General features: G+C 45.6%; 1 protein-coding gene across 1 annotated transcript; it reads left to right on the top strand.

Moving 5' to 3' along the window:
• The first annotated feature begins 4,150 nt into the window (after positions 1-4,150).
• BHLHE23 (basic helix-loop-helix family member e23) lies at positions 4,151-4,831 on the top strand. Its single transcript, XM_084848415.1, has one exon. The coding sequence runs from the start codon at positions 4,151-4,153 to the stop codon at positions 4,829-4,831; it is 681 nt and encodes a 226-aa protein (XP_084704541.1).
• The last annotated feature ends 10,840 nt before the right edge of the window (positions 4,832-15,671 follow it).

The following is a 15,671-nucleotide window of genomic DNA, read 5'->3' as shown; positions in this document are numbered from 1 at the left end:
CTATATCCCCATACCAAAAAAGGGAAGCACCAAAGAATGTTCAAACTATCGAACAGTGGCACTTATTTCACATGCCAGTAAGGTAATTCTCAAGATCTTGCAAGGTAGACTCCAGCAATTCATGGAACGAGAATTGCCAGATGTACAAGCTGGGTTTCGAAAAGGCAGAGGAACTAGCGACCAAATTGCCAATATCCGCTGGATAATGGAGAAAGCCAGGGACTTTCAGAAAAACATCTATTTCTGTTTTATTGACTATTCTAAAGCCTTTGACTGTGTGGATCATAACAAATTGTGGCAAGTTCTTGGTGGGATGGGGATACCAAGTCATCTTGTCTGCCTCCTGAGGAATCTGTATAACGACCAAGTAGGACAAGTAGGTAAGGACAGACCATGGAACAACAGACTGGTTTAAGACTGGGAAAGGAGTACGGCAGGGCTGTATACTCTCACCCTACCTATTCAACCTGTACGCAGAACACATCATGCGATGTGCTGGGCTTGATGAAGCCAAGGCTGGAGTTAAAATCGCTGGAAGAAACATTAACAATCTCCGATATGCAGATGATACCACTTTGATGGCTGAAAGCGAGGAGGAGCTGAGGAACCTCATGACGAAGGTGAAAGAAGAAAGTGCAAAAGCTGGGTTGCAGTTCAACCTCCAAAAAACCAAGATTATGGCAACCAGTTTGATTGATAACTGGCAAATAGAGGGAGAAAACGTGGCGGCAGTGACAGACTTTGTCTTTCTAGGCGCAAAGATTACTGCAGACGCTGACTGCAGCCAGGAAATCAGAAGACATTTACTTCTTGGGCAATGACAAATCTTGATAAAATAGTGAAGAGCAGAGACATCACACTGACAACAAAGGTCCGCATAGTGAAAGCAATGGTATTCCCCGTAGTAACCTATGGCCGCGAGAGCTGGACCATAAGGAAGGCTGAGCGAAGGAAGATAGATGCTTTTGAACTGTGATGCTGGAGGAAAATTCTGAGAGTGCCTTGGACTGCAAGAAGATCAAACCAGTCCATCCTCCAGGAAAGAAAGCCAGACTGCTCACTTGAGGGAATGATATTAAAGGCAAAATTGAAGTACTTTGGCCACATCATGAGAAGACAGGATACCCTGGAGAAGATGCTGATGCTAGGGAAAGTGGAAGGCAAAAGGAAGAGGGGCCGACCAAGGGCAAGGTGGATGGATGATATTCTGGAGGTGACGGACTTGACCTTGGGGGAGCTGGGGGTGGCGACGGCCGACAGGAAGCTCTGGCGTGGGCTGGTCCATGAAGTCACGAAGAGTCAGAAGCGACTGACCGAATAAACAACAACTATTCATAAGGAGATAAAGAACAGGAACCTGCAATAGCTTCTCTCTGCTATTGTTATTGGTCAAACCAACCCAAAACTGAACTCCTGTTGAGCAATCATAAAGAGGAATAGAATGGAAATGGCAGCTTCCTTCCTTTGCTTTTGCAGCTATTTTGCATGCACGATGGAAATATTTCTCAGAGCACATATTGTATTGTTTTAATGACAAATGAGTGTCCAGAAGGAACATGTTTATTTTTATATTCTATCAGCAAATTTGGTTTGACTGACAGCCCAATCCTATGCTCCACACCTTGGAGAGCTCCCTTAGAGTTCTGACTGGTTCTGACTGAAACCCGGAGCGGATTTACCGCCCCACTGACATGGGAGCCACCAGCCTCCACTGGTAATGGATTTCCTACATCAGCAGGAGTTGGACTGGATGACCTTTGAGATCCCTTCTGACACTATGATTCTAACACCTCAAAGGAAAGGCAGACCGAAAATGGAACAAATAAATAAAATACGTAACAAAAATGAAATAAATAAATAAATAAATAAAACTGCTTTTGGTGGCAGCTGCACATTCTCCATAAAGCACCGTTCTGTCCTTACTTGCCACACCACAGTGACTCTTGCCCAACCTGGAAGCCTCCTGATAGGTTAGACTACAACTCCTATCATCTTGGTGTTGAATGGGGTATGGCTACCCTTGAAAGACCAGGTCCGCAGCCTGGGGGTCATTTTGGACTCCCAGCTGTCCATGGAGGCTCAGGTGTCAGCTGTGAGCCGGACGGCGCTGTATCAACTCCATCTGATACGGCGGCTGCGCCCCTTCCTTCCCGACCACCTGCTCCCATCGGTAGTACATGCCCTGGTCTCCTCTCGTTTAGACTACTGTAATGTGCTTTACGTGGGGTTACCCTTGAAGACGGTTCGGAAGTTGCAGCTGGTACAGAATGCGGCACCTCGCCTGATTGAAGGCAGCCGCCGGCAAGATCACATCACTCCAGTGCTGAAGGAGCTGCACTGGCTACCAGTTGTTTTCCGGGCCAAATTCAAGGTGCTGGTTTTGACCTTTAAAACCCTATATGGTTCTGGCCCAGACTATCTTAAGGAGCGCCTCCAGCAACACCAGACAGGCCGCTCAACAAGATCAGCCTCGGATGGCCTTCTCTCTGTCCCATCAGCCAGGACAGCTAGACTGGTGGGGACGAGGGAAAGGGCCTTTTCTGTGGTGGCCCACACTCTGTGGAACTCCCTCCCTAGGGAACTCCGCCATGCCCCCTCTTTAATGAGCTTCCGCCATGCATTAAAAACGTGGTTGTTCAGGCAGGCATTTGGGGTGGGTTAGGGTATTTCGAAAATGTTTTTATTGTAGACTTTTATTGTTTTAAACTGTTTTATTATATGCTTTGTACATCGCCCAGAGTGGCTGGGTGACCAGCCAGATGGGCATATAATAAATTTAATAAATAAATAAATAAAAATCCACAGCCAGCACCATCACTGGCCATGCTTGCTGGGATTGATGGGAGTTGCGCTCCAGCACATCTAAGGAGAGGCTGCTCTACAAGATGGAATCTGGCAAATCAGGGGTGAATGGAGCAGGATGAACTGTGGTGGCTTACGGGCTTTCCTCGCATTTCAGATTCCTAACCTGGAAAAACATCGGTTCACAACTCGCTGGCCGGCAACTGTGATTACAGACATAGGATATTTAAAGTCATTTAAAAGAGCAGGAAAGGAAAAGTCTTGACTGGAGATGCAGAGTCTCTGCAAAGAAAACGCGGGGATAAGCAATCGGGGTGGCCTCGTCCTAGGATAAGGAAGTCGAATCCTGGATTCGTGGGCGGCTAAATGGCCATCCTTGTCCAGGCACTTTTGCCTTCCCGCGCCTGATCGTTTTTTTAATGCCATTAATTAAAGTGATGGCTCTGATTGGGCGGCCGCCGAGTCCCCGCGGGCCCCCACTGCAATATAATGGGCGACTTGGGTAATGATTAATATCCCGCCCCCGGTCAGGGCACCGCGCGGTGCCAGCTGGCTCCAGAGCGAGCGAGCTTATGCAGCAGGACCAGCCTTTCTCTCTGGAGGAGACCAACAGACAGGGCGCAGCAGAGGAACCGCCGCTGCCCCTTCCCCGATCCAAGCTAGGCGGAAAAGGAGGGAGGCAACGCGGATCCGGAGAGACCCAGTCTGGCTCAAAGCGGGAAGCTGCCAGGGGCTCAACTGGGCTCAGGAGGAGCGCACCGAACCAGCGTAAAGGTCCTCGGGGCCCGCGGCTCCGGATCCCAGACGGGTGCGGGGAAGAGAGCGCGCGTTATCCGGATCTCGGGAGGGGCGCGCAGAACTTACAAGGCGGACCCCCCCACACACACACACACACATCCCAGCACCAGATCTCGGGAGCGTCACTAGCACCACTTGCAACTGGGAGGTGTCAGCGCTTAGCGGAGCCTCGACGGAGGCACAACGCCGACCCGGAGCGCGCACTGTCGCCGGCGCCACTAGATCCTAGGTGAGGCGCGGAAAGCGGAAGAGGCGCGCGTTTTTGCCACCCGGGCGCGGGGGCGCACGCCCCGGGATCCCAGGAGAGGGCGCGCGGGGCTCCTCGAGACGGCCCCGAGCTGAGCGAGGCGGCCCCCTCCTCTTCCTCCTGCTCGCGCGAAGGGGCGCGCCCCGCTTCCCTCCCCGTCCCAGGCGCGGCGCGGCGGCCCGCCAGACCCGCGCAGGGCCGGCGCTGCGGAGAGAGCGCCGCCCCGCCGCCGCTCCCCTGATGAGCGTGGCCCAGAGCGCGCAGCTGCTGTCCGGCTCGGCGGCGGACCTGCCGGAGAAAGCGATGGCCGCGCGCAAGTCGCTGGGCGGCGAGCCGTACCTGGCTTTGGCGCAGAGCTACAACCCGACGGCTTTCGCCTACGGCGCCGTGCGAGGCACCGGCGGCGACGCCCGCGCCTACCCCGGCGGCGCGGCCGCCGTGAGCTTCCACGCCGCGCAGCTGGACAAGTCGGCGGAGAGCAGCGGCGAGCAGAGCGGCGACGAGGACGCCTTCGACGGCGGCAAGGCGGGCAGCCCGGCGTTCGAGCGCGGCGGCCCGCTCAAGACGGGCGGCGCCCTCGGGGCCAAGAAGCCCACGGAGCAGCGCTCGCTGCGCCTCAGCATCAACGCCCGCGAGCGGCGGCGCATGCACGACCTCAACGACGCCCTGGACGGCCTGCGCTCGGTCATCCCGTACGCGCACAGCCCGTCGGTGCGCAAGCTGTCCAAGATCGCCACCCTGCTCTTGGCCAAGAACTACATCCTCATGCAGGCGCAGGCCCTCGAGGAGATGCGGCGCCTCGTGGCCTACCTCAACCAAGGCCAGGCGCTCGGCGCGCCCATCCCGGCCGCCCTGGCCCCCTTCGGGCAGTCGGCAGCCGTCTACCCCTTCGCGGGCGCCGCCTTGCCCAGCTGCCCCGAGAAATGTACTGCTTTCCCCGGGGCCGCCTCCGGCCTTTGCAAACACTGCGCCGAAAAACCGTGATCGAACGTTTTGCCCTTAGAACCAGCTCCGAAAAAAGGTTTCCTTTCCCATTCCATCAGCCCCGCCTTCTTACCATCAGTTAAGTTGCGTTTTCTTCGTTGCTTTCAACTGCTTCGTTTCGCGCGCCCCTTCCCCTTTTATGGTGGTAATCCGGATCCTTTCCTTTAGATCCATCACGCTCCACTTCTGTACTCTTTCCCCACCCGCCCTCCCCATACACCATGGTTCAAGAATTGCACCTTCTTTCCTGAAACTTCTGCAGATAGTTTGTTTTTAATACTGCTGTTTCTCTCCCCCCCCCCCCACTTCTCTCAGCTCTATCACGGATTAATTTTGAGGATAGCTTTTTTCCCTTTCGTATTTTGAGGCAGTTGTAAGTCAGGTTCTGAAAGTTATTTCGTCATTCATAAAATAACCGCTGCCACCACCACCCCCTGGGGGGGGGGGAGAAATTGTGGTGAGATTTCCTTTGGAACAAACCGACTTGTATACAAACTATGCAATGTTTACAGTATGCGAAGTTACTAATATGGAAGATCTTCCTGCAACCTATCCAAGGATAATTTGCAGTATCTGTACTATCAAAAATTCACCTGATCATTCTATTTTTTTAAATTTAATTTGGGGTGTTGTTTGTGGATACAGAAATGCTTCTTAATGGGTTGATCAACTTATTTATACATATATATATTTTTAAGCTTTAAACCCATTCTTGGACTTGGCTACAGTCTTTCGATTGTATGTTGTTGCCTGCTTTTTTCTCTTCTTTTTTGCTTGTTTCTTAGTTTTGGTTGGACCATGTTCCAAAGTTGCCCATGCTTCTTGGTAAACAAGGAAATTAGCATTCACTGAGCTTATTTATATGTATTTATAATAAATAAAAAGGACATCAATAGACTTGGGTTCTGTCCTAAATCTCTCACAAGGCCAGCTTGCTAAATAAACCAATCCTGAAAAGAGTCATCCTTTCAGAAAAGGTGGCACTGAACAAGTCCTTCAACCTAATCCTAAATACTTAGGGCACGATTCAGCCAAATTTAAGCACTTATAAATTGTATTGATTTCAGTGGGAGAGTGTTTGAAATGAAAGTTAATCATCCCACTAAAAACAATAAAAGTTAATCCTATGCACAGGTGGACTCAAATAAATCCCATTGAACTGTGGGGGGTTGCTTCTGAGTAAACATGCATAGAATTGGCTGTGTAAGGGTGTAATTTTGTCTGAATTGGACCCGTATTAACTTGTTAATAAAACTCACTGAGTTAAGTGAAGCTTTATTACTAGAAAAATGGGAGGGGGAGGAGTTATTGGAGTAGGAGAGATTTAGGCGCAGCGAGGGTGGGGGCAGGAATCTGATCTGTGGATTCTAATACCCTGTTCCTAATGATCCTATGCATGTTTACTCAGCTATTTAGTTTAGCATTGCAGCCTTGTTTGGAAATGTGACTCCAAAATCCAATGAGTTTACTTCTCAGTAAGTATGTTTCACACTGGGGTGTAAAAGGCCTGTTTTTAAAATGCTATCCTATACATCTTTTCTCAGAAGAAACTACTGTTGAGTTCAGCGGGACTTACTCCTGGGTAAGTGGGCATAGGATTGTAGCCTTAATCTTCCACAGCCATGCAATCTACCAATCTAAAAAAATCCATTGTAAGTACATTTAAATGAACTTGGAAATCAACAGAAAGCAGAGATTGGATCAGGTGCTTCTTGGCTGGGAAGCGTGTGTGTGTGTGTGTTTGTTTCCTGTTGTAATTCTGAATTAAAAAGATGAGAACGCCCACTTAAGTTTTTTTTTTTTTACTTGTTGGATGCACACAGTTGATCAGGAGGAGAGTCTTTTTCTTCAGAGTTAAAGGTTACAAACTATTATGCAGAGAATCGCATGCAGTGGTGTATCCAGAAAGCTTGCGCAGTTCCATGCGGAGAAGGGCAAGCCCTTTCATAGGTGCACAATTAGCTGTGCAAAACAGGCTTTGTTGTGTGGAACTGATGATTTGGGAACAGTGTAGGCCATTGCATTGGTCCCTTTTGCTTGCACCTCTGTTGAATCTGCAATTTCTTTTCCCGACAGTCATGATGTCTGTAGCTTGGGCTGCATACCTCTCTAGAGCTCAGCCTCCAATCCAGTCAAGACAGAGCCCCCGCAGCCCGATCCTATCACATTTACTTGGCAATAAGTCCTGCTGTATTCATTGGGTCTTACTCCCAAGCAAGAATTTGTGGGGTTGCAGCCTTCGACTTCATCCAGGTGTTTTTTTTTTTATTTAATGGGGTTCGCACCTTGGATCTCATTACATCAAGGCTGCAATTCTGAAATGAGTTGAACTGGATTTTTGTTTCTTCATTGAAGCCACCAGCAGTGTCTTGCTTTTGTATAGCTCCTTGGTTTTTTAGGCGCTTAAGAAATATGATGATGCTGTAAGACACTCTTCTGAATAACGGGTTGGTGCATCAGGTTGCCTTGTCAGTTTAGGTCTTGGGACATAGCTGCTTTGTGGATCCCTCTATTAGTGTCTAATATTTGCCACAGTGATAATTGTTATCTGGTGAACTTTTTCTTTCTTTTTTTTTTGCAGCTAATGTTTGGGTTTGGAAGGGATCTTCTGGTGCTTCCAGTGCAGTAATAATAGAGATGCGTTCTGTGATTTGTGTTAAAGTAGGAGAAATCTCACCATTCAGTGTCAGAGCAACCACGCAAATTGGTACAATGAAACCCCCCAGGGCTTGATCTGTCCACGGCTATTTATGTTAAAGATGAGGGGGTGTAACTATTTAAGGTTATTAAACCAATTTCCAGGGCTGTCGCAAATGTTATGCTAATACGAAAAGGACTCGCGGTGCCTCCAAACCTGCTTGTCTCTAGCATTTAATTTTAATTAATACTTTTTCCCTCCAGAAGCCCTTTTTTCCCTTGCATGTTTGCAAAAAAGGAGTGCGTGATTAACCTGCATTCAGAAAGACATATGGTTTCAAATTGGTTTCTTCTCATTTCCATTTTAATTTCTTCATTTTATTTTTCACAGGGTTGGTTTATCTACGTGTGCCCCCACTTTGCAAAAGCCACATTAAAACACACACGCACGCACCCTGAAAAAAACCCTGGAGAAATATTAGATACTGTACATATACGCAAAAGAAGAAATAATAATTTTCAATATTGCAAACTGATGGGGTGCTGGAAAGGTTTTGTGTATGTCTGTGTTTTACAGAGGTTTAATTTAGAAAGGAATCGTGATGTTCAGATAAACATTTATTAATTCTGGCTCAAAGCCCTAGAACTGGAGTTATCTGGGATTATTTCAGTGCACAATGTTTTAATTGTTCAGCTCCCACTCTTTCCAAAAGAGCTGCAGAATAAAAAGTGTTAAGAGTCTGACTTTAAAAAGAAACAAGCTTCTTTTTTCAAATCAGAGACTACTATTAATAACAATGAGATTTATAATTGCTCTCTTTTTAGATAATAGTGACTGAAAAGCTTGAATTCTCCTACAATTGCAACCTTATGAAAGTCCCCAATAGTATTAAAAGAAGTAAGAGATGCTGTCTACACAGAGGTAAAAGGGGTTTTTATAATTACATTATTGCGTCCTAAAATGTTGATTGAGTCATATACTACTTTCTATGGTGGAAGGGCCAAAAGTTACAGCGAATGTTATGCAAGGTTAAGACCAATGTGTTGGATCCAGATTTGCCATTCCAAGGACGGAAGGGCTCCTTCCATTCACGGAAAGCACTGGCATCCAGGGCAGGCTACCTGCTAGAGGATGGGGGTGGGAAGGCAGACTTGGATAGTTCCCCCTTCCTCTGCCCTCCTACCCACCTTGTTCATACCATGGGTCACCCCTGGAGCCCTCCAAAACATCTCTTCGGGAGGCACTAGGGCTTGGAGGGAGAAGGAGGAATGGCCAAGATGCCTTCCTTTTTCCCTTCCTCCAGTGCTGGTGGAACTCTGCTAAGCACCACTCTGGATCCAACCCACTGTTTTCATTGTGATGTGCATAGTATTTCTGACTGACAAATGGCACTTGAAGTTAATGGGACTTACAGCGGCACAATCCTATTAATGTCTACTCAGAGGTATGTCCCACAGAGTTCAATGGGACTTACTTGTATAGGCTTGCATCCTTAAAGGTTGTGGGTGGATTGTGGCCAGAATTTTTAGGAGACAGGGCAAAGTCACTGACATTGACACATCTTTTGATTCAAAACCATTTTCTGCAAGCAGAGCTATGGGCTATGAAGAAAACACCAGAGCTCCAGCCAGTGTGGGAACTGCCAAGGGCATTTGTAGGGAAGAATTGATGGGTGAGAGAGGGCTGCTTTGCCCACCTTTTTTTGTCTACCTTCCAATTCTCCCCTATTAATAATGCTTCCTCAGATCTTTCTTTTCCTGCCTCCAGCCAGGCTCCAAAACCAGAAGTGTGTCCAGCTGGGGAAAAGCAGTGCGGGGTACTTTCAAGAGAGAAGCAGTGAGTTTGGAGGTGGCGAGTTAATCACTCTTCCTTCCCACATATCAAATCTCTTCTGCAAGTGCTCAGCTCACATTTGAACTATCTAGGCAACACACAGTTCTGGGAACATACATTTGCCGAGATAACATATTATTCTGCCCCGAGACTGCAGATCTTGAATCACTATACTTTGGATTAGTCTCACTACGAATCCTGTATTCAGAAGTAAGCCTGTTAAATTCAGTGACACTTCCCAGGTAAATGTGTATAGGATTGCAGCTTCTAGTCTCCTTGTGGATTTTTGAATAGACATATGGGGTATTAATAATGTTTTAAATAATGATAAACCCGCAAACTCTGGAAAGTCTGAATGAAGCAATTGCTTTGTGTAAGTGGACTTTTCGAGAACACTGAAGTCTGTGCAGTAGTAATCTGGTATCAGAACCAAACTTTGTATTTACGTATTACATACAACATCTTCATTATAACTTGGTTATCACATATATTATTATTTAATGTATTGGTGAGATAAGTGTGTCTCTGTATGTGCAGTTGGGTGTTACGATGAATGTCCAAAATTTGGGGAATATCAACAGTCATACGTGGATAATCCCAAGTGAATTTTGTGAGTACCCCAATAAATATAAAACTCTCTACTTTGGGGCATGCACTAGGAACAGCAATAATCATATTTCAGTGATTGTTAATATTCACTGTTGTGCCACTTTGTTGTTGGATATTCACATAATTCATACAGCAGTGTCAGCATTGATATAGAGTATCCACGTTTTCCAAATTTCGGACGGTCACTCTAACAGATGCAATTTTCATATAGATAGGAATTTTATTTTTATTTTTTTAAGGTTTGGAATGTAGCTGCAACTACACACCTGGAATTGGGACAAAACTTGATACGAGCCACAATATAACTACCACTCTGCTTTTCGATGGAACTCGCTTTTAAATAAGGCTGCAATCCTATGCATTAGGAGAATAAACACCATTGACTAGTCAAGGTTCCCCCCACCCCACCCACATCAGCATTCAGAGAGTCAGGTTGCACATGTGTGTATGTTTAGGGTTCTAAATTGTCGCTAATGTATTCTTGGAAAAGCTGGTACAGAGGATTTCTTTGGGCTGCCTTTTAAGCGCAGAAAATAAGTAAGGTGACACTTTGGTATTCAAGCAATTGCATTACACAGTACTCTTTATCAAGTGGAACAGAAAGGAAGGAAAACGTGATATTTAATACTGGGAGCCAGTGTGATCCATCAGATAGGGAGTTTTTGGAGGGGGGCATTCTTGTTTGATTAGAATTATCATTAATTTTTATTCCAGCTACCTTTGTCAGGATCCAAGGAGCTCCTTAGCTGAGCCTATGGACTTGCACTAGCCTGGTAGGATTTTTGGCTTTTTCCCTTTGCATAATAGACACGCAGCCTTCTATGGCACATTACAAACTATTTTTCCATTGACATGGAGGACTTCATATTTGAGAAACAGGTGTCCAAACCCACCTCTGATGTATAGAATTAGTTTTGTGCTTTTTTAGATGCTGGCTACTGTTAATAGGTTTTCTCTATTATTGTATGTAGGGAAGGAACCCCCAAAATAAGTGTGTCTGTGTATTTATGGATGTCATAGCTCTGAATGACATTTAAGAAAGTCAACTTAGTGATATAGACAAAAAGAAGATTAGTATGCCATACCCATTGTCAGGAGAATGAACTTCCAGCTTCACGTTTAAGCAATTTCAGGAGGTGTCTTCCCTGGTGGAAAAGTGGGTGCTGGCCCATAGAAAACAATTCAGAAATCCAGGATTTTACTGTAGCTGTGATTGGACGATAGTGTGTTTACCTGAAACAAAAGGTAGCAGCTAAGACAGGAATTCATGATCTTTCTAATTACGTCTTATTTGATCCCAAAAAAAAGAAAGAAATGATCCTCTTTTTCTGACACTTAAAAAAAGAATTCCTTACCAATGCAGATAAAGGCCATCATTATTTTGGGGCCGGGGGGTGGGTGTCTGAGAGACTGTGGGTTATGCTGAAAAGTAGTCCAGTGTTTACCCATTTTGCTGGAGGAGGCGGGAATTAGAGTGTTGTATGAGAATCCTGCCATGTGGTCCGTTGTTCCTGGACTACATGGTCTCCTGTCAGGTTGGTCGATTTTAGGGAAGTGCAGTGGGGGTGGGGGTGGCACTGTGAAGCTTCATGCGACAGCAGGGCTAGGATTGCTTTCCCACCCATGAGGGAGAATACGGAGGCTCTTGTGGGTGCAGGATTTTGATTGCAAAAACAGCACCCGTTCCCAGCGTCACTGCTGTACTCAACTGCACAGTCTTCCTGTCCACATTTCCCTTAAAAAAACACAGTTGTTTGAGCCTCAGTGTTGTTGTGTGAGCTTGTACCTTTTGGTTTATTGGAATGCTTGAAGTGAAGGACTCCCCTTTTACAGTGAATGATATAAAACGTTTTTAAATCAGTTTCAGCATTTTGAAGAGAGAGAATAGCAAAGCAACGTGAAGAAAGTAAGAAATTGTGTGTATGGGAGTTCAAAATGAAATTCGTTTTATGCATTTCACTTTCTATTTATATATTTTGTATGAATTTGTATACATGGAGAAATTCCTACATCGACGCCCATATATGTGTTTAATCAAGGTTCATGTTTGCGTAACTCTTAGGAATTAATGGCGTGAAAGCTGCAGCCAAATGCCCATCCTAAAAAAAAATATTTCTCAGGTGTAGCACCAGAGTAATGCCATGGTTTGTGATTTTGAACTGGCTTTATTTCATCCTTCGTGCTCAATTGCTTGCGCAATAAGTCTTAACATCTGGCCAGAGAGGACTGAAGTGTAGCCATAAAATGCTACTGATACTCTATGTATGTATGTATTTATTCATTGTATTTTGGAGTTCATGCTTGCCAATTACTGACTTGCGGCCTGATTTCCATTGATTTCAGTGGAACTTCTAAGCAAGTATGCTTAGGAACACAGCTTTTAAAGGATATGGTACGCAGAAGTCCAGCGTGGAGAGTGTCATTGAAATAATTGAGCGGTGGATGGACTCCTTCAAATGCTGACTTCTGCAACAGCAGAGCTGTGGCCCCATAGTTAGATTAATATTATCTCTGGACTCTCATTTAAAATTAAATAATGGCAGTAGCTGTAATTCAGAAACAATCCCATTTTCATGCCTTTGCTTCATCCTTGATAAAATGAAGGGCCAAATTAACAATTACATGAATGGCTTTTTTAAAAAAGTAAATAGCAAGTGGAGGGGCCTGATTTAGATTGGGACCCGGGGGTAGGGGACTTTAACTCTTTACCCTCCACTGTGGTCCTGATCCAGATCAGGGCCTATGCACCAGCCAGTTGCACTGGAAGTGTCATTCCTATTTTTGCCAGTGGAATATTTTCTTTCAATGCAAATAGCAGGTGTGAGGGGCCTTATCCAGATCAGGACCTCAGTTGGGAGCAAAAGCTTTACACCACCACCCCTCTACACACAGAGAGACCTGTGCCAGCATCCCAATCCGCCAGCTGTTTCATGGGGGGGGGGATGATGCAATTTCCACTTCTGTGAATGATGTCTCTTCTCGAAGAGCCCTGAGATGGCTTTTTAAGAAGGTAGGACGCTTTCATGGGGGGCTGATCTATTAAGAGCTGTTAGCCATGAAAATTAAATGTAACCTTCATGTGCAGCAGCAGTGTACCTTTGAAACCCAGATAGAGGGGGGTAAACAACAAGGGGAAGCTATTGGATCCATGCCCTGTTCATGAGCTTCCCTGGGGCATCCAGCTGTCCACTTTTGGAAACAGGATGCTAAATTAGGTTGACCTTTGGCCTGATGGATCCAACAATACTCTTTCCTATATTCGCATCCTGTATAATACTTAGTGAGAAGAAAGAAAACATTCGTTTAAATTATTCACTAGCTTTGTTTAAATATTGTAATGTGTGTCTTGTTGATCCCAAGGAAAATGAACTACAAATTAAGTAAGATGACATCTTTTCTACTAGCTTTCTGTCGGTAATGGAATGTGTAAGCTTCTGAATTACATAAAACTCCTCCTTTACCCGAGGAATTTTCTGTGCACATACGTTTTACCACAGAAACTCGACTGCAAACTGTTTTGAATTCTTCAGTTATGTTTATATGCAACAGTGCTAAAATGCTCAAATGTTTTGAAAGACCAGGATCTGGAAGGACCTAGTTTTCTTGTCTTGTTCCATTTTCTTGCTAACCCCAAATAATATATGTCAGTTTAACTTTGATCCTTATTTCTGAGGCTATTAAAATCCCTCTTTGGATACTGTACTGGTGAGGGAAGGAGAGACAAAGGCTTAGATGTGTCTAAGGCAGGAGGGTTGAACCTCAAGACCATGAGCAAAATCTGGCCCTCCAGAGTTGCCCAACGGATACTGCCCCCTTTGCCCTGACTGCCGATCGATTGGCGGCTTTCTGGCTTTTGCACATTTTCCCCCATTCTAAAAGGTTGAGATGCTTCTCCTAAGGCTTGATTACTGGCAGTAAGAGCTTTAAGGTACAAAATGCCTGCATTTTGGTGTTTTGGCTCCACCCCTTTTGCCTTTGCCCTGCCCCTTTTGCCTTCAGCCCCACCCACCCCTGGAATGCGGCCCCGGAGAACGTCTCCAAAATTGGATTAAGCCCTTGGGCTGAAAGATGTTTGATAGCCCTGGTCTAAGGCCTTAAGCACCTTAGGGTGCAATCCTGTGGCCGCTAGACAGCCATAGGATTGGTCGGTTTCCGAGAACCGACCTTGGAGCCCGCGCTCCGAGGCCGGTTCCTGAAGAACCATCTCCCTGCCACCTCCCCCGCTGCCTCGTAGGCAGCGCAGATTGTCCACAGGCTCCGGGCTCCTAAGAGCAGCGTGGGATGGGGCAAAAGGGGCTGTTCGGAGGGGAGAGTAGTGCGGAAGTGCCAGTATGATGCTTCCTATGCGTCATCCGGCCTCCCCACCCTACGCTCCGACATCCCATGGCTAGGCAGCGGAAATTGACCATCTAGCCACTAATGTGGGGTGGCTGGAGCGTGGAAGAGAGGATCCACTCTGCGCTCCTCCCATCATGCGTCCGGTAGTTGCGTCCGGGTTCGGAGGCGGCCACCTATCTTGATAGGATTGCTCCCGTAAGAACTCTTCATGTGGAAATGGGTCACTCATGTAATGACTGTGATACAAAACACCACAGTCACACAGGGTTCCCATTGTCTGCAACAATCGGCACACGCTCAGTGTGGATACAGACCTTTTGTGTTTTAACAACCAGCAGTGCACAGCAAACATCTGCTTGCAGTGAACAGCTGGCATAATTATTCCCTGAAAAATAACACCCCAAAACAGGTCCAATGATACCTTGGTTAGGGCCAGGTGAAGAAGCAGGAAAGTTTTTGAACATCCAAAGCCCGATCTGCTTTACCCTGTAAGCTTGTCTTTATCAGCTGATGTCAATCAAGGCAGAAGGCGACGCTCTGCCAATGTCCTTACTGATAACCGCACAGTGTATCCTGGTGTCTCAGGCACTGAACTTGCCTTGATAATGTTACATACTTGATTAAAAATTGCCAGCAGCTTTAAAAGAGAGAGAAGAAAAAAAAACTTGTTTTCTTTTAAAATAATGAATGTAAAGATGTGATTGCATCTGTTGATTGTTATAATGAATATAATGATGTAATAGCAATTGTGATTGCTATTATATCATTATATGCTGCTGTTTGGCAGTTTACAAGGTAAAATCAATGCAATCCATTCAGAAAATGTGAGAATCCAGAAATTAAACATTTTCACTCACTTAAGACACTCCTCTTTTTGTTCTCCGTTTCCCTGCATCTTAAATTAATTTATTTTGAAGAAGGTTCCAAGGAAATCAAAGGTAAAGATAGGGAGGGGGGAACTAAATAATCCCCCCCCCCCAGTTACAGGGCAAGATTCTGTTTGTCTTTGTTTTAAAGAAAATGCTTATCTTCAGGGCTTTTTTAAAAAAACCAGGGAGTATTGCACAAGTGTAAGGGTTTGGTGTGTGTGTGTTTGTTCCGTACATGGCAGATACTAAAAAAAAAAAAAATCTAGGGACAATCCAGGCCAAACTTATATTAAGTGCTTTTGAAATCCTACTGCTTAACTTTGGTTGGCTTGTTGTATTAATTTTTCTATTAATGATTGCTTTCCTTTTCAATTTAATTTTGCAGAAGATACAGCAAATTCTTGCCTTAAAATTGATAGCATTGCTTAGTAATCTCATCCTGAAAACCTTAATAACCACTGTTGTTGAATAGCCTTAGGAAGATAAGCGAAGGAAGAGATGAAACTGTTTAATAACTGCAGCTGGTAAGATTTCAGGAGAACAAAGCAGAACA

This window comes from Heloderma suspectum, chromosome 4 (genome assembly GCF_057233095.1).
Source record: "Heloderma suspectum isolate Gila_16-S chromosome 4, 16-S_ref, whole genome shotgun sequence".
NCBI lineage: Eukaryota > Metazoa > Chordata > Lepidosauria > Squamata > Helodermatidae > Heloderma > Heloderma suspectum.
Note: the sequence above shows the minus strand (reverse complement) of the source record. Positions and strands in the feature narration are given on the sequence as shown.

Coding starts and splice junctions, on each gene's coding strand:
- BHLHE23 (XM_084848415.1), top strand. CDS start 4,151: ATGGCCGCGCGCAAGTCGCTGGGCGGCGAGCCGTACCTGGCTTTGGCG.